This window comes from Streptopelia decaocto (assembly GCF_964273445.1).
Source record: "Streptopelia decaocto genome assembly, chromosome: Z".
Taxonomy (NCBI): Eukaryota; Metazoa; Chordata; class Aves; order Columbiformes; family Columbidae; genus Streptopelia; species Streptopelia decaocto.
Window position 1 is genome coordinate 10,839,927 of NC_138657.1, and position 20,028 is coordinate 10,859,954.

Below are 20,028 nucleotides of genomic sequence, written 5' to 3' on the forward strand. Positions count from 1 at the left end.
TATTGCAAGGCATTGTATTACAAACCATATTGACACACAGGACTATGCAGATGACTGAATTACATAAGAAAAAGCCTACACATGGTGCAAGAAAGAAACCTTGGAAAACATAAATGGGGGATGAAGCATTGAGGATCTGCTCAGCTATGAAACACCATACACTGAGACAAAGAGTATGGTTTGACTGACTCTAATATGCTATCTTAAAAAATAAGACTCCAGTTCATGTTCTATTCATAACACTGCACAGAAGTGGCAGCCAGCCATCCTGAAGGTACTGTGGTATTGTGACACTAAGGTAATTTCTACACCCGTAATTGCAATGGTTTGTTAGACTCTACAGAGTAAAAGGCAAATTAACAGTAGACATTTTCATGTTTAACATTCTTATTTTACACTAAGGACTACTTGTGAAGTCATATATTCTAAAGAATCAAAAATTGCAATTGAAAATCTACCATCACCCAAGAAGCAGACCAACCATTCTAGAATCATACCAGATTTTATGCATCTGGGACACAGCAACCCTAGCTGTACATACAGACTGGGAAACGAGGGGCTGGAGAACAGCCCCATGGAGAGGGATCTGGGGGTTCTGGTTAAGAGCAAGTTGAACATGAGCCAACAGTGTCCCTGGCAGCCAAGAGGGACCCGTGTCCTGGTGCATCCAGCGCAGCATCACCAGCCGGGCAGGGAGGGGATGGTCCCGCTCTGCTCTGCACTGGTGCGGCCTCACCTGGAGCATTCACTGTGTGCAGGGCTGGGCACCACAGGATAAAAAGGATAAAAGCTGCTGGAGAGCATCCAAAGGAGGCTACGAAGATGGTGAAGGGTTTAGAGAGGAAGCCATATGAGGAACAGCTAAAGTTGCTTTTTTTGTTCAGCCTGGAGGAAACGTCATTGCAGCCTACAGCTTCCTCACAAGGGGAGGAGGAGGGGCAGGCACAGAACCCTTCTCTTCAGTGACCAGTAACAGAACCCAAGGGAATGGCAGGAAGATATGCCAGGGAAGGTTCAGGTTGGACATTAGGAAAAGGTTCTTCACCCAGAGGGTGCTGGAGCACTGGAACAGGCTCCCCAGGGAGGTGTCACGGCCCCAAGCCTGGCAGTGAGACTGGACAACACCCTCAGACACATGGTGTTAATTGTGGGGTTGTCATATGCAGGGATAGGAGTTGGACTCAATGGTCCTTGTGAGTCCCTTCCCATTCAGGACATTCTATGATTCTACAAAACAAGTTACAATATTCAACTAAGGCTGAAAGTCAAAATAGACTAAATTTAAACAACATGAACATTGTTGATGAAGTTGAGTGTTACAAAATATGCAAAGTTGCCAAAGTAAGATGAAGCAGTAAGTTGGTACTTTGAGCACAAACTTGTGATTGTGGTTCAGCTCTCTCAGGCAGATGATGTGATCATAGTGATGATCTTCACTTCCACAGAGCACATATGACATGTGCAGTTCAAAATTATAAAGGAAAGCAAACCTGTCACAAAGTTTGTATTACATATAGAATATATTATTTTGCATTGAAATTAGCCCAAAGCAGTCATAAACATTAACTATACTGTACATGCTTAATGCATTTTTTTTCTACCTCTGCCTAATGAAGCAAGGTGCAGAAAAACACTACACCAAGGAATGTATAACAACTTTGAGCTCTGAAACAGATGCCAGCAGAGCACTATGTAAAGGCAGTTTCAGATCCTATGTGCGAAAGATGAGTAGCCAAATTACCCATAGGCACTTCTGTGCCAACACATATTAAATGGATCAGCCGGCAATCCCCAGGTAGTGAAACTGCGAAATTCCCTCTAAGCAGTCTGGTGATGCTGTAGTCACATGAGAAAAGAAAAAAAGCAGCAGAATACAAAATGGTGTCAGGAGCTATATTTCAACTATCCTATATCATGTAAGACGCATCTGCAAAATTTTCTCAAACTTAAGTTCCTCACCATGATAATAACTAACCAATAGAAACAACTACAATTTAGATTTCTTCTCTCAGACAAAAATAACTGTTTCCAAAAACAAAACCTAAGCTACCACTGCCCAGTACACTACGTGATGAATTTTTGCTAACCTGTATTAAATTAAGCAACAAAACTTACTTCAAAGGCCAAGACTACACTTCCTCTGCCTACCTCATTGAGGGCAGGAGAGTATTCCAGGAAAAACAAAAAGCTTGCTACAGCAGACAGACTGCTGTGTCTCTCAGCTGAGATAGTAACATACACTTTCTCAAAGCAGCTGAAAAAAACCTAAACACTCTTTATTCAGTCACTTCAGCCTTCCCTCAGCAGTGACTTTACTTAAAGAACTGCCCTATTAGAGGGAGGTAAGTAATTCTTGGTCATAAATTTGTATCAGATCCTTAAATATTGCAAGACAGCACTGAACACAACTTGAAGGCTACGGTTCCACAAACCACCAACATACGCTAGCAGATCCTTCTGAAAGGGGCTGTTTTCCTGCTTCTACTTCTGAATTTACATGCCCCTCCTTTCCCCAGTTTGTTTTCACATTAGTGAGCTGAACCATCTCACACAGGTATTTGTATCAGTCTGCTATGGAGTAAGAGACAGGAGATCTCAGCTTGCACAAGAGAAATAAAACATAATATTATCTTTCTTCCTTTGGCAACAGAAAGGTAAAAAGGACAAGCTCCCCATATCTTCCTTTTTATACGTATCTTGTGTTAAAACATTTCCAAATGTAGGTACCTTTATCCACAGAAGAAAAAATAAAATTTGCTGTGGGTACAACACACTGCTCAGTGCATTAAATACAACTGAAAGACTGGAGGAGTCCAATAAGTATTACAGACAACCCCTAAATTGCAACCCTAAGTTGCAATCACAGAAACATAGTGGGATGACTCGTACAACTGGAGTGCTGCATTGGATGGCTATTAACTCTTCAGAAGGGATAGGCAAAGAAGGAAAGGAGGTGGGGTAGCCATGTACGTTAGGGAGTGGTTTGACTGTCTAGAGCAGGGGTGTCAAACTCATTTTCACCGGGGGCCACATCAGCCTCACAGTTGCCTTCAAAGGGCCAAAGTAATTTTAGGACTGTATAAATGTTGAAGGCAACCGTGAGGCTGATGTGGCCCCCGGTGCAAATGAGCTTGACACCCCTGCTCTAGAACTTAATGACGGTGATGATATGGTCAAGTGCTTATGGGTAAGACTCAGGAGGGAAGGCTAATGAGGCAGATATCCTGGTAGGAGTCTGCTAGAGACCACCAGCATGAAGAGGCAGATGAAATATTCCGTAAGTAGCTGAGAGACATCCCACAATCACTAGGCCTTTTTCTCATGGGGGACTTCCAACCTACCAGATGTCTGCTAGAAATACAACATAGCAGAAACAGCCTAGGAGGGTCCCGGAGTATATGGAAGACAATATCCTGAAACAGCTGGTCAGTGAGCCTACTAGGGAAGGCAGCCCACTGGACTTGTTTGCAAACAGAAATGGACTCACGGGTGACATGATGGTTAGAGGCTGCCTTGGCCACAGCAATCACGAAAGAAGAGTTTGATTCTCAGAGAAGGAGGGCGGTCAGCAGAACTGCCACCTTGGACTTCCAGTGGGTAGACTTTGACCTGTTTAGGAAGCTGGCTGAAAGAGTCCATGGGTGACAGTCCTGAAGGGCAAAGGGGTCCAGGAGGCTGGTTGTTCTTAAAGAAGGAAATCTTGAAGTCACAGGAACCGGCTGTTGCCATGTAATGACAGACAAGCCGATGGGAAAGAAGACAAGCCTGGCTGAACAGAGAGCTTTGCCTGGAACTCAGGGAAAAAAGGTCCACCGCACCAGGAAGCAAAACAAGACACTTGGGTGTGGAGGCAGACAAGCACAAGAGGACTCTCCGCAATGACACAACTAAGTCTGAATAATACACTATTATCAAGTACTTATTTCTTATACCCAGATTTATGCACACAAGCATACCACTGTGCATTAAGAGGCCTATTACACTATTACCCCAAGACTTCAGATAAATTTTAAAACTGCAAAATAAATAAAACAAACAAAAATCACCTGTGGCCAGAGGCCTCCTAGTAAATGAGCAGAACTATTCTTAAATCAAGAATTAAACACCTTTATCTTGTTTTCAACCTTTTTCCCCCCCTAGAGTGATGCTTTGTAACATAGTTGAACCAGTTTAACTAAAGACTACTGCTGAGAGGCACTCCCTCTTTCCTCCTTCCCCCTCTTTTTCTGGGATGTGCCGTGCTTCTCAGTGGCGCTGACATTTGTCCAATGCCACAGTCACCCAGTTAAGATACTAATATCAACACATAACTATTACCATTTTGTAATGTTACCATTTTGTCAGTTTAACTTGGCAAGTATACAGTCTGAAAGGACATGGCAAGGTGATCATGCAGCTTCACTAGCAGCAAAGATCTCCCAGCATTCCTTCTCTATGCTGCCATCAACACCAGCCAAATGAGACATCATGTCAGTATCAATGCCCATACAACCCTGCATCAAGTCATTGACTTTACAGAAGATTAAATGTGACTTTTTTTCTCCTGTTTCAGGTTGTCTTATGCCAAATTAGAGTTAGGGCACCTTAGGGAAGGCTGCAAGAAGTTGCAGAGCATGTTCAAGAAGGAGGCTGTGAATGTGGTATCAGGATCACAGGAGAAGAGGAGGAATAGGGTCTCCTTCCTTCTCAGACTCCAGTGAACTTCCAGAAGAGCCAAGCTGCCAGTGGATGAGAAGCATAGACCCACTCACCATGAAGTCAGAGCAGGACCAGTGTCAGCACAACTGAAGTACCAGGGGTACAACACCTTCCTCTAGAAACATACATAAGGAATAGGGTCAGGCTCCTGAAAACTCTTCCATAGCCAGCTCTGCATCAGTTTTCCTTTATAGCATTCATATCCTTATAGCTTGCTCCCTGCCGTTATCTGCCTGGGTCAACCCTTCCCAGCATTCAACCAGTGTTCTCAGGTCAGCAGCCTTCCCCATCTGCCATTCTTGCCACTCACCTACATCTGATTCAAAGGCCATAGGGACACATGACAAGCCGATCCACCTACACACCAACCTAGAAGTTATACAAGGGTTAGATCCAACAACACAGAGGAGCAGAAATGCACAGCTCAGGATCAGTGGAAGGGACTTATGAGGAAATCCTAATGTCACTTTTAAAATGACGGCAATTGTAATCAAAAACTATTACTATCACTTGGCCTTGATAAAATGCTCAGAAATAGAGGGAAGTAGACAAGTCAGAAAGAAGGAAATGTTGGGTAAGATTCAGAAGCCCACTTTGTAGTACAGACTTCTTGTGGCTGACTGCCAGCAGAGAAATAGTCATGGGTTTGTGCATGCCTGCAAAAAAAACTGAAAACAAACCATGTAATCCTACTGTTTGCATACTAGAAGTTTATGTCGAAAAGCATGCTGCCACTAGTTACAGCTTCATCACATGCCAGCTCAGGGCAGAAGGCAGACCAAACATTTCATTCACTTTCAATGCATATTTTCTTCTGTACTACATATACCCCACAGACAGGGGGGAGGGAGGGAGGACCGTAGAAAGCTTTACCACCAAAAATAAAAAGTTGAACTAAAGGTCTTCAGAAGACACAACTGAGAAAGAACCTAGATTGTGATAATTTTAATTTTTCAGAAGGTAAATATTCTCAAAAACCAAACATCAATTTGTTCTTAAAGTTTTGGGAAGTAGTAGTTCAATCAGTGGCTAGTAAAGACAAATAAAATCATACAATGTACAACAATAGAAATCCGATCTAGTGCTTTTCAACATTATCAATTTGACATATTCATACAGAGCTGAAATTCTTTAAGCAGCATCTTCCAAATGTTATCACAAAAATCATGTTCAGTAGATGCGACCTATGACTTGACAGAGCTTTTTTTTTTTTCTTTCTTTTTAAAGGGAGGGTGCAGGGGGAAGTAAAACTTTTTTCCAAGTGTGTTTAGGAGCTTTAAGTAAAAAAAGACCCTTATTCAGGAAGAAGAAAGAGCCAACACTACAGGCCTCATCCTAAAACCAGAAAACACTGCATTTTTTTAATCTAGAAATCCCTCCCCTCTCCCTGTCCTCACACACCTACATGATAAGAGAAAAAAACAGGCTCCCATACAATAGATTGTAGTTAAAGCTGAAGTAATGGGAACCCTTCTACTGTCCGAATCCTAGACAGTTTACAATTCAGCAAGCTGAAATGAAACGTGCTTAACAAAAACACAGCAAGTTGCCAATAACATGGATGACACCAAGAATTAAAATGAACACAATTTTTCCTTGCAGTTTATTTGCAGGCTGCCATTGAAATAGCAATTCATTCCCTGTTCCTGCTTTCCCACACCCTCAGCCTACTGGTGGCTTAAAGCAGTCGGCACCACAAGATAAATTAGATCAGGCTGCTGATCAAACAGAGAACTATCCCACAGAAAAAGCTAGCTTGCTGATCTGAGTCACCATGTAGCCACAAGCTCACTAAAGGCAGATTATAAAGGCAGAAGTGTTTGCAAAGGTGTAGGGACAGGAAGTGATTTGGATTATCCCTTTAAGCATCAAACTGAAAGCCATTGAGACACAGATATAACAAATGCTTTTTGATACAGACTCCTTGCAAATAACATTATGCAACTTCAGGGAACTGCATCAAGCATGATTTGTATTTTATTTATGAAATCACCTCCTGAGAATGGCAGTAACTGTGGGCCAGACAAACCAACCGCAGTAGACAGCTTTAATACATGATCAACCCTTCACATTTTAAGTATGGGATCTTTTAAAATACAAAGCCTTAGAACATTTGTACTGTGAAACTAAAATTCATTTTTCTGACCTTTATTTTGCAAATCTGTAGGATTAAAATACCTTAGCCATATTCACTTTGTAAGGCATAAGTTTAAATGACTTCATTTGCTAAACATTAATGTGCTTCCTACAAGCTCCAGGTTGCTTTCTACCATTCCCTGTGTGCCAAAGATCACTGTGACCCATCATCATTTTCCAGTTTCTTTTCCCTAAAAGCTTCCAAAACAGTTAACTGCCAGCAACAGAATTGTGTTAATGACTATACAGAAACTACATTAACAAATCATAAAGCAGATACTATGCCAATATTATTTTTTATTTTCAGTGGATGTCTTCTATGTAACTCAGCTGCAAGTGTTTCCAGAGTACAGAACAGCACACCACTGAAACAGAAACCTTACCCAAACACCAACTCTCACAAGTTTGAACACACAGTTCTAGGCCCTGTTACCCCAACTGAGGATAATAAAAATAGCTGTAAACCTTGCCTGGACTACACAATTGTCAGCAAGACATCCTTGCTGCCCTTGTGCTGGAAATGCCTTGGAAAGCTTGAATAAGTCTCCTGTAAGGAACATCAGAAACTGAAGAAATCAATTAGAAAAAGCCTTCCAAAGAAAACATTAATTAAAGTAACAATTCTACACTCAACACCATGTTTGACAGCATTTCAGAAGAGCAATTTTTTTGTTTGTTTCCAACAGATAAAAATCAGAAAAACTAACTTGGTAAATATCACCCTCCTCTATTAAAAACAAAAACAAAACAAGCCACACAACACTGCGTAAATAGACCCTCAAGAAAAACATTTACCTTCCTCACCATTACACATTCTACTTGGAAGTGCTGTTATGAAACTTTTGTACCATGCCTCTTAAAACTGCTTAAAAGGAAGTGTGGCGTGTCTTAATTTTGAAGCACCTCATTAGTATTTCAAAGCGTTAACAGGTACAACCCTCAACACAGTGTCTTTCAACCAAACACTGTACTGCCTCATACTGTGCATAACAGGTAGGTGAAAAAAGCAGCCAAAAAATCCCACAAAATCCTGAGGCCTGAAAATCCTGTCTGCTCCCCACTTTGCCCTAGCCCATCATAGCTATCTGTGACAATAAAACCAGGAAGAACTTCTTACTTTCTAGTTGCTACTCCTATAATTATTTTCAACAGTTCACACTATATGTTCTCATGAAGATGAATCTGAAAGTTTTGCACCTCTTTTTAATGCAGAATCTTAATTTAGCAAGGTTTGCAAGAAAAATGCTTGTTGATTTAAGCTAAAAAAGTAATTCATTGGAAATTGCTTAGGATATCTCCTCAATAAGAGCTCAGTACATTGACCAAAAGCTAAATTTCAGCAGCTTGGTTGTTCTGTGTCTAACAAGGTGAGCATATGACTAGAGAAACATTTTTTCTGCTTCATAATGAAATGTAGCACACGACCCATTATTAAAGCAAAGCAACAGTCACCTGGGAAGTCATCACTATACATGCACATTGAACAAAGACCTCAAGAAAAACAGGACATTTGCAAACAATATAAAAATGCATGTTTAACTCCATTTACAGATTCCTCCTCGGGGACTGTACTGCTCAAAGTTAAGATGAGCCATATCAAGGGGAGAAATAAAGCCCAGTCTTTGGTTTACAAAAAAGTGTTTCTGAAGAGGGGGACAATAATACGAGTGTGCTAAACCAGATCAAACCAACTACCAGCAACAAAGATACATTATTCATTATCCCATTCAAAGGTACATTATTAGTTAGCCCACTGTTTTAATAAAAAAAGATTAGTCCACTTGAAGTACCTATCAAGTGTTCAAAGATTACTTTAAGAAACACAATTCCAAAGCAAAAAGTTATAAGTAGCACTGCCAAGATGGTCCTGATCTTTCAGTTACTACAATGCCTCATTTTGGCTTTCTTTGTCTGCGCTTGTAAAGATGTTTTTACCTTACTTGTCCAAAGGACAGCATGTAAGACTTTCTCTATGCATGCTGCAACTTCAATAATTTGACTCAAGGTACGAATTCAACCCAGGCCAATTATGAGAAGCTATGGTATAGTCTAGCCTAGGTCCTCAACTATTATTAAAAGCAACATATTTAAGAAAATGCAAAACTATTCACCTTGCAATTAGCAAAATGAAAAGCTTTTTCTGATCTATAGCAAAACACTTCTCACAATTAATAATTTATTTTAAATCATAGTCTTCAGTAAAATGCAAAACCACTGTTAAGTGTGTCAAAACCACAGAACCTCATTTCAGTTAAAATAAAATGTAAAAAGCCCAGTGAACTGTGAAACCATTACTTGACATTAAGCAGTTCCCAGGGAGTGACGGACACAAATACTGAAGGGTGCCCTAGTAAACCAGTAAAACTACTTACATACTTAGCATGCCACAGAGCCGTTCTCACAGAAATTTCACAAATTCATTCACTTATCATCTACCACTCTTCTTGCCCATCTTAATCCAAAGTTATGCCTTTATAGAAACATGGTTCATGTAAAGCATCAGCTTCGTTAAAATTCTTTTACATCTTTATATCCCAACAAAAGGAGACAAATAGTTATATTCTTCCTTATCCTACTGTTCAGCTTCTTCCACTCAGCTGACATACAAACCTGGATGCTTTTTTCCCTCCAAAAGCTTCATGGGTGGCACTAACCTAACCCATTTCATTTCCACTTTACCTACTCTGATAGTGTTCTCTCTTCGCTTTCCACAAAACCCCATTTTTTGGGGGTTTTAAAACCCAGTTGTCACAACTATTGCACCATCTTCCCTCCTCTCAACATAAGCATACTATCCAGTCTGCCACAATTCCTTGCCTTTAAATCTATGCTAGACAGTCTAATCTAGGCCTTGATTCCTTGCACTGTGAAATCATTCATGTTCAGAGATGCTACTACCATACTCTCACCCCAAAGTTTCTAGTCTTTCTTATCCTCACAACTCAAACCATTAAAAAACTGGCCTTGCCCTAACTGCCTCCAACATTATGGGGTTTCTCCCACACTATTATCACTCTCAGATTTCTGGCTCTGCACTGTTTTGCTTTCCCTAATTATTAATCTTTTAATACAGAAACTCATTCAACCACAATCTTAACATAAATAACAAAAAATTAACTCCTGCTTTCTCCAGATCTGTCTTCTCCTAAATTTAGACCTTGTGACTACATAGCATCACATAAATTTCAGCTTGTTGAAAATAAGCAATATATACAGCTTACACCCTCCACACAACCTCCTTCTGAGTCTATCACTTCATAAGAGTCCAGGCAGCAGCCTGGCTCTCATCTTTCACAAAATCACAGCACAACAGGGGTTGGAAGGCACCTCTGGAGATCAGCTACTCCAACTCTACGGCTCAAAGTGGGGTTAACTAGAGTAGGTTGCTCAGGACCGTCCAGTCACCCTTTCCTGTCTCCAAGGATGGAGCATCCAAAAATCTCTCCAGAAAGCCTGTTCCAGTGTTCAACCATGAAAGCCTTCCTTTGTTTAAAACAAGGGTCTTTCACTAGAATGAGGCTTGTTGCCTCTCATCCTGTCACTGGGCGCCACTAAGGAGAGTCTTGCCCTGTCTTCCTTACATCTCTCCACCCCCTCAAAAATCAGGTATTTACTCACACTGATGGGATTGCCCCCCCAAGCCTTCTCCAGGCTGAACAGCCTCAGTTCTCAGTTCCTCCTTTTATGTCAGATGCTGCAGTCCCACCACCTCCATAGCCCTAAGCCAAATCCATGTTTCTCACACCAAGAAGCCTAAAACTGTGCACTGCACCCCAGACATAGCCTTACTGTGTTGCATAGAAGGTAAGGATCACCTCCCTCAACCTGCCAGAAATGCAACTCAGGATGCTGACGGCTTTCTTTGCCACGACAGGCACACTGCTGTTCATAGTTAAATTGGCATCCAACCAATTTAACCACTTTCAGGTTCTTTTCTGCCAAGCTGCTCTCTAGCCACTCAGCCGCCAGCCTGTGCTGATGCATGGAGCTATTCCCACCAGATGCAGGACTTGGCATTTTCCTTGGTTGAGTTTCATGCAGTTCTCGTCAGACCATTTCTCCAGCCTGTCCAGGTCCCTCTGAATGGCAACACACTCATGTGGTGTATCAGCCACTCCTTCCGGTTCTGTATTGTGGGCAAACTTGCTGCTATATCCCATCTTCCAGGTCATTAATGAAGATGTCAAACACTACTGGTCCTAACACTGACCCAAATGATTTTGGGCATCTCAAGCTTAGCACCTCTTCAGTGGTCTCCCTCTTCTATCACAAGCTATCATTACTCTATCTATCTACTGCACATACAGCAAACTGCTGAAACTTGGTCCAGTTTTGAGCAGGTGGTTGGAACTGAACCTCCAAGAGGCATTTCCAGCCTGAAGCACTCTGATTTCCTTCTCAATGCTGGAAAACCGACTCTCACCCCTACCTCTAACAGATTACTAATACAGATCATGAGGTTGCACTGTTCCCTGTTCCACACATGCAAGATCACAGACAACAATCTATTGTTAGAGCTACCAACAATTTACCATCAAGCTTATCAGCTGTGTAACTGGAATAACTATTTACCCTGAAGTAGACAACCCTCCTGGAAGACTTCAATGTATGTGGTTCAAGCTCAAAAAACATTCAATTAAGGAATGAAGACAAACTCAAACACAGGCATAGCATTCTGCACATGCTAGACGTCTTCCAGCCACTGCATGGAGAAGCTCCAGTACAATCACGCTTCTCAGTTTTCTGTTTGATCATCAAGAAGAGGGAAGGGTACCTCTAATCTCAGAAACAAGTATTTGCATTATCTCCAAAGTTAACCAAAATATTAGTTCACTTGTGCCTGGTAACACTTGGCAGTAACAGGCAAGTTCTCTAAAGATCACCTTCTAAACCAGATCTACACCACATGCCCTCCTGGCTCCTGTCTGTGACAAGACTGCCTCTGAAGCACTTCCACAAGTCAAAGTAAATGCAACCCTATGATGGCAAAGTGAATGACTACTATGGCTCTTAACAGCTACTTTAGCCAATCTATTGCCAGACACTGACAGTGGAAAATATAAGACAGCTCAAAGGAAGACACAGCCCCATCAACAAGCAAAATGTCAAAAGGAGATGATAGAAGACAAACAGACAGGCCAGAGAACTGAGCAGGGTAAGCCTGGTCACAAATCATGGGCTGAGCAGCAAGGGAGGAACAAAGAGAAAAACAAGGTGGCACGACAATCGAATACTGACAAGAGAAATACAATTATTTTCTTAAGAATAAAAGGTCACAATTATTATACAGTAATAAATTATTAACCAGAAGATCTAAATGACTTCAAATAACAAAAAAGAAGTCAAATGTTGGCTATACAGGGTTTTTTATCTAGGTGTCAAAGCCACATTCAGAAAGCTCTTCAGTCCTGCAGAAGTACTTCAGGAAACTTAAGTTTTATGCCTCTGTACAAACTGAATTTCCTCCATGTGTGCATATGCATTACGCTAAGTCTATTAATTGCTTCTAGTTAGATTCAGGTGTGTTATTACATTTATATGTATCTGAAAGTCTCAGGTTTCACGCACAGACACGGCACATGGGCCCAATTGTCCAAATGCCAACATGAGTGCAGAATTCACTATTTCTTCATTGACTAGTGTAACTTACAGACAAAATTATTTTTAAAAGGTAAATACAATAGTGTTTATCAATTAAATGACATGCACTACCATTCCCACTTATACCTGGGAACTGAGAACAACCCCAGCGCCAACTGACTGTAGATGCTTTCAAGAAAGTAAGTTATTTACAGCAAGTGCTATATTTAAATTGCGATCAACAACTGTTATAAGAACAATGGAGACTCAAAACCAAAACACAACTCCATGAGTCTGGTTTTGGGGACCAGACAAATAAAGCAACAAGATGTAAACATATTAAGAGATTTACCAAACATTTCCTAGGAACTCTGTTGCTATGTTGAGTGCAAGTCAAAGATTTAATTTTACTTCCTTAACTTATAAGCCATTCTGTTGCCTCTCATCAATCCCAGAATAAATTTACAATACACACCTCTACTTCATGTTCAAATTGAAATAATCATCAGCAACTAAAAGTGAGTTATTCAGAGAAAAATAAAATATAAACTCAATAATTCATTTTTAGACTAAAGCCTGAAGACATAGTAAGGAAACTGAGATCAGATTGATTATGCTTAAATAAGGTATTTTCTAGGTTCTGTAGGCTTCATTTGCCAGCTTTATTTTAGAAAGAGGCACATGTTCAGAAAGCTCCTATCATTATTAAACTAGAACCACCTATTTTGAAATACAGTTAAATCAGCAAATCCACTGTCACAGCTCTTACCAGCTAGTGATTCAGAACTAAAAGATCTGTTAGAGTGCCATAAAGCCCAAGAAAAGAGCTCTAGTTGTGGGGTGGGGGAAATTTTTTTTCTTTTTGATGTTTTTTGTTTGTTTGGGGTTTTGTGAGGGTTTTTGGGGGTTTTTGTTTGGTTTTACTTTTTCCGTGATTTCTTAAGAGCTCTACTGTGCCCTTTGTACATGCTTAGAATGGAAGTTAGTAAGAATCATTACTTAAGCATTTTAGTAGTCTGCTACAATATCAATATATACTCCTCAGTTTCCTGAACAACACTTTAGCCAATACTTATAAATCTGTTTCCGTTATTAGCACATCATACCCACAGTCTTCCATTTCAGATACAGCTATACATCTGGGTTTAGTTCTCAAAGTTCATTTTAGTTATCCACACAACTTCAGATGGTTTCAGAGTCAGTATATCAAATAATCTCCAACACTGAACTCTTCCTACTGGATCAGTTGGTGGCTGAACATCCTATATACAAGCAAGAAGGGGTCTTAGTCAAGGTCCCAAGCTGGGTATAAAGGACAACAGCTCCAATAAGTCAAGCACAACAGCCTTGCTTTGTATAGCAACACATACAAACTGCACTAACTATAAAAACCTGCTTTTTGCTCCATGTTTATTGCCTTTAGTTCACTGCCTGTGTATTACTTAGAGAACACCAAACCAAGACCCATTTCATAATCACATACATTAGACAATTTATAAAGATTTGCCTTTTGACTTAACAGTGTGGCTATTTGCCATTCATTGATTTGGCCCATCTGTTTATTTTAAAGGAATATTAAATCAACCCATCCTACTATACTTATTTATAAATCAAAACCACTCAAAGTGGGGAAGGCAGTAGGGAAAGAGGTGGCAAGAACCAGATTCTGCAAATGGAGTCTGGAAGAACAGATACTCTTCCTCAACCAAGACCTTGTATAGTACCTTAGACATCCCAAACTTACAGCTCAAACCAACACAGCTGAAATGCTGTCATGACCTTAACCCTGACAACTGCTGACAGCACTTCAAGACAAAAAAGCTTACTTTCTTGAACAATCCTATTTATCTACTTAATTCACATATGTTCCAAGTATTTTGCCAAATCAAACATCTAAAATACTAGTGGGGAACCACAGGAGGAGGACTGCCTCGGCCACAACAGCTTTGCTGACATGTTGCAACATTATCTTAGTTCTTCAGTGGCACAGATCAGCCCTTCCAACTCACTAGTTCAGCACTGCTAGAAGCAGTGCAGATGAAGGACAAACAGCCCCTACCCCAATGACTTTAAAAAATAGTAAACCAACAACACTGTCCACCAAAAAAAAAAAATTAACAGGAAGACCAATTAGTTTCATCTTCTTCACTTCCTGTAACAGGTGCAGTGTCTAATACTACATCCTCCCACTGACATCAAAAGGAGTTTCCATCTATAACCGAAGACTCCTTCATACCTCAGTGGTCTAGGAAAGGGTACAGTAGGATGTGCCTGCTGTCCAGGGCAAAAGAGTCTCAATGAGATGAGAGATACTAACGACAATGTCCAGCCACCAGAATTTTCAGGCCATGGAATTAACAATCATCTATCTGTGGTCCAGTCCCCATAAATGCACTCCAGAAGTTGACACAAACACAGTTGGTTACCTCCCTCTGCTAATTCCCTTCACAGGGGTGTCTTGCTTGCAGGACAAGGCCCTTCCTCCACATACCATTCCACTAGACAAGCCCACAGCTTTCCTCCCTTGTGCAGGTCAGCGCTCACAAGAGGCACAGGCTCCAAACTCAGAGCAATGCTTTCTTCAGCCATCAGCTATATCCCAACAGCTTCAGTTTCCCAGCACCACCACAGCCACTGCAAGGTCATCTCCCTGGGATGGCTGCTGTAGGTGTCCAGCATCTCTTGAATTTCACTGGAAGCAAAGGGCAGCTACGTGGTTACACTATGGGGAGCAGTGGTCCTGTTTCCACAGATCTGCCAAATCACTGTAACTGGGGCAGCTCCAACACAACAGCCTGCCAACCCGGCACAACTGCAATTCGGTGACTTCAGTGCTACCAGCTGCTCAGCTACAAGGGCCACCTTTTCGCAGTGAAGACTATGTTGACCTGTTATTACCAGCCCATTACTCTGACAAAGACAGTCAGCTCCTGGCTCTGAACCTGCTGAGACAGTAACTTGAGAGCCCTACTGGAAGCACACTTTTCTTCTGGGTCTCACAGGCTGGGACAAGATCACCCCAATTCTTATCCATCCCCTTGACAGCTGGCAAGTTTTCCACCTGTTAAAATATTGCTTGGATTAACTCACCATATACAATATATACATTTGTAACACAAATTCCCAATTTAAAAAAAAAAAAAAAAAATCAATCACATCATGGCAAGTACTTCAGCCCCATGACACATCAGGTCCAGCTGCTGCCCACATTCCCAACTGTTTGCTGTCACTGGTATAAACAGTCTCAACTCAAGGAACTCTACTTAAGCTATTGCAAATTAACAGCCAATTAGTTACCAATTTGGTTACTGGAAAAAAAAATACAAACAACCAACCTATTAGGGAAGCAGCATTTGTCCTCCTTCCCCAGGATCAGCCTCAGTCAGAGGCCTTTCCTCCCCACCTTTCTGTCTGAACTGTTCTTGTTTCCACTGCTTCTTACACTCAGTTCTTCCCAAGTCGTTCAGCAAGGCAATACAGGAGGCAAGGGTCAGTGCATAATGGTTTTTCTGACACATTTCTTACTCATTTTCTCCACTGCCAGTTGCTTCTTAACTGTTCCTCTGCTGTAGCAGGTGTATGTGCTCCAGAGTGACTTACCTACAGGCTGCAACCCTTCTGTCAGTCTCTGCCCCAGTACGGGTCTGCTATGGGCTGCAGTCTTCTCACAGGTGGGTCACCCACCGGCTACAGTCCCTCAGGGTGTCTCTACCCCAGCATGGGTTGCCCACAGGTCACTTCCTTCAGGGGATGCTCTGGCATGCATGGCCCTTCAGGCCATGCTCTGGCATGACCTACCTGCAGCCCACAGACCACCCAGGAGTGTCCCTGCTCCCATGTGCAGCCTCCACAGGAGGTACTCCCTTTGAGGGTCACAGCTCCTGCAGTGTGCACTGCCCAAAAATGTCCCCTTCCTCTGGTTCTCCTCTCATGTCTCTTAGCGTATCTCATCCTTTTTTCTCCTGTTTATCCTCTCACACATGTATCTCCTGGACCTCACAGCTGCCACTCTTCCTTAAAGATTTATGAGCAGCAACATCACACACGCTCATCTGATAGATAGAGGTTTCAGCATGAAATGGGCTGTTTTCATCAGCTTCAAAGCAGTCCAGAATCAGCTGTGCACATGGTAGTCCATGTTCTCTTCCCCTACTAGGCAGCTCACGAGTTCTGAAATCCTGCCATTTGTGCCCAAGACAACCCATACTGCTAGTTTTCAAGAAAGAAGTTAGTTACTTCAGTAAATATAAGATCTAAAGACAACTGAACTACAGTACAGGAAGATTATTAGAGCTTATAAGTGATTTCACATAAAGAACAAGGCAACCATGACCAAGAGTACCAAAAGCAATTCTCTAGCATTCACGAACTCAAGAGGAGCTTTGCCTTCAACAAGGGCTGAGGTTTATCACAGATACCTATCAGATGCATGTGTAACAGCAAGAAAGGAGAACAGATAAGCACAAGTAAAGCAAACAGAAATTCAGATTTTTTTATTCCCTTCAGTGATGCAACAGTGGCCTTTTATTTAAGAGGGTAAAAACATGGTCTTCACAGAAAGAGGGGTGTGTTCTTAATCCTTTCCCCACGTACCCACAGACAATTCCTCTGCCAAGCTCAAGCAGGAATCTGCTTTCTTTGTTGGCCACCAAAATGCAAACACTCCTCATAAAACGCTAAAGCATTTTTTCCTTGGAGTTATCCAAGGGTACGGACACACCATATATATTTTTACTAGCCCTACCATTATTTCTAAAAAAAAAAAAGGCGTACTTATAGCTAAAATTCTGTCTGGTCAGCACAGGGTACTGCGCTGCTTTGGTTCTACTGTACACTCAGCACACAGTGAAAAAACACACACTTTGTAACTGCTGCTTACGTTTGTCCCTCACCACCCGCAGAAAAGCCTGGCTGCACAGGTGTACCAGCACACAACAAAACCCGAGCCTTCCCTACCAGCGCTGAGGCAAAGGAACAAAGATCACGGTGCAAAAGCAGGCGGCAGAAACCTGCGCAGAGCGGGTTTTACCCGAAGGCCGATACCAGCTGTGCCCCCGCAACCGCCAGCCCGACCGACCCCCGGGGTTCCTCCGGGCCTGACGCCGGCGGCCGCCGGACACGGGCTGCGGACGCTCCCAGCACGCCGGCCCTCAGCTGAGACCGCCGGCCCCGGGGCAGGGGAGGGGAGACGGGAAGGCCCCCCGTGCCTGACACCCGCGGGGAGAGGAGGAGAAGAGGTGCCGCCGGCCCGCGGGGGAGGCGGCGCGGTGGAGGGAGACGAGGCCGCTGCCCGTCTCCTCAGCAGCGGGGCCGCTCTCGGTGCGATGGCGGGCGGGTGGGTGGGGTGGAGGGGGGTGAGGGAACAACGCCGGCGCCATGTGCCCCCTTCTCCCGGCCCGCGCTTACGTGTAAATGATGGACATGAAGTGCATGAGCCACAGCACGACGAAGAGGATGAACCCGAAGATGGCGAGTCCCGCCAGGGCCAGAGCCAGCACCGCCATCGCCGGGGCGCGGCGGCCCGAGCAGAAGCCGGCGGTGGAGCGGGAGCGAAGCGAAGGAAGGCGGCTCGGCGGCCTGTCGGCGTGCGGAGCGGCGGCTGTCGCGGGCGGGCTCCCGAGCTGCCGCTTCTGCTGCTGCCTCAACTGCTCCGCCGGCCTCCGCGCCGCCAACCGTTCGCGCACTGAGGGGCCGGCGGCCCGGCCCGGCCTGCCCGCTGCTGCCGGCGCCCGCCCCCTGCTCGCGGCTGCGCCTGGAAGGGCGGGTGGGGAGTCACGGGGCTGGCACTGCTGGCGGGCGGGCGGTTAAATCTGTTGCCGCGCCTTCACTACCCCGGGGCAGGGCAGGGCCCGGCCCGGCCTCGCTCCCCTCGGCGCCGCCGGCTGCGTGACCTTGCGGCGTCCCCCTCGGGCCGGCGGCACCGGGCGGCGGCAGCGGCCGGGACCGGAGCCGGAGCCGGGGCCGCGGTGGCGGGCGGGTGCGGCCCGGAGGTCACCCCAGAGAGGGGTGCGGGAGCGGAGCCGGGGCCGCGCTGGCGGGCGGGTGCGGCCCGGAGGTCACCCCAGAGAGGCGTGCGGGAGCGGAGCAGGCGCGCCCTCCGTGTCCTCCAGCTTTGCTGGTGGCTTTTGAAAACGCTCCCTGCCCCGGCAGGTCCTTGTTGCCACCGCTGACGAGACCACAGCGCTTTACATGCAGAAGCAGGTGGGCTGGCAGGGCTGCATAGCCTTTCTTATTCAGGCTCGACATGAAGACATTTTTTACAGTGAGGGTGGTAAAACAGTGTCCCAGGTTGCCCAGAGAGGTGGTGGATGAACCATCCCTGGAGACATCCCAGGCCAGGCTGGACGGGGCTCTGAGCAACCTGATCTGGTGAAGATGTCCCTGCTCATGGCAGGGGTTGGACTAGATGAGTTTCAAAGGTCTCTTCCAAACCAAACCATTCTGTGATTTTTTTTATTTACTTTTTCTGATTCATAAAGCTGTCTTGGTGACAGCCGCAGGACAGGATTGCTGTTTCCGGCATAGGTGTGCACCTGAAGGGCACTGAGGGTGCTGATCCTCCCAGAGCCCTGGGCTGGTGCCAGCAGTCTCGCTGCTGCCAGCATCAGCCAGGCCCAGGCACCGATAAAGCAACCTGGTGATTACCAGCCTTGGCTAGCTTTGGGCTAGTGCCCAGTTAGTGAGTGTCGTGTGTTACTAATCATCTAAGCCATCTAGTCTTGCCTTTATTTCATTGCAGCATTTAAATCAATTCCTGTTACTGCAATGTTGCCCCTCTTTTTGATGGGTTTTGTACAAAGAAACTTCCCAGTGCTTCTGTTCGGCTTTTACAGTTTACACTAGCATTTTTGGTCTGGGGTCAGAAATGTTAATTTATCTCTTCTGCTAATTGTGTAATAGGCAAACACGTATTGCGTTAACTGTTTTAAATTTAACTCCATTAATCTGGGCTATGCTGTGGAAAGAACATTACTTGAGTGCCTGTACCTGTGTACTGGGCTTGCAAGATGCAGGTTCTTTCTAGTCTGGAAGAAGCACCACCACACATAAGAGATCATGGTTACTTGTACATGTGAAGGTACACTCCGTCCTCAGGACTCTTGACCAGCAGCACAAGCTGAGCACTACAGTGTATGCATGCTCTCTAATAGGTTTTTTTTCTTTCACAGCCCTCAATTATTAATGCAGATGAAGGAGTGTTCATAAATTCTGCTTAAGAACTGAGTCATGTTTTTTCAAAAAACATTCTAGTCACCATAATGCTTTGAAACTAGAAGAATTAGGTTTCAGGGTAGCTCTAGTTGTGTATAAGAAGTTAGGATGTAGAGATTTACAGGCAACTTATTCTCAGAAAAGCTAGGATCTTACATGGTGTTGCAAGAAATTGGCTAAACTTGAATTAAAAGCAAGATTTAAAATGGAAAGTGAAAAGTTACTGATAACTCTGGTGAGAACAGGTAAAGTATCGGTCCATACTAGAGCCAACACTGGCTGTGTAGTCTGTTAGTTCCTGCTTCACATGGATTCCCACGTTTACACTGGCTTCAGTGTTTTCTTAGTAAAGCTTCCTTAAATTTTCAAGTAAAACAAATCACCTTGATTTTCAAATTCCCC

General features: G+C 43.8%; 1 protein-coding gene across 1 annotated transcript in view; it reads right to left on the minus strand.

The window, feature by feature from the left end:
• The window catches only part of UGCG (UDP-glucose ceramide glucosyltransferase), a 30,279-nt gene extending 12,101 nt beyond the window's left edge, over positions 1–18,178 (minus strand). Inside the window, exon 1 of the mRNA XM_082074869.1 lies at positions 17,821–18,178. Coding sequence (XP_081930995.1) covers positions 17,821–17,918 — 98 coding nt within the window. The 5' untranslated portion in view covers positions 17,919–18,178. The remainder of the gene's footprint in view (positions 1–17,820) is intronic.
• Between the last annotated feature and the right edge of the window lie 1,850 nt (positions 18,179–20,028).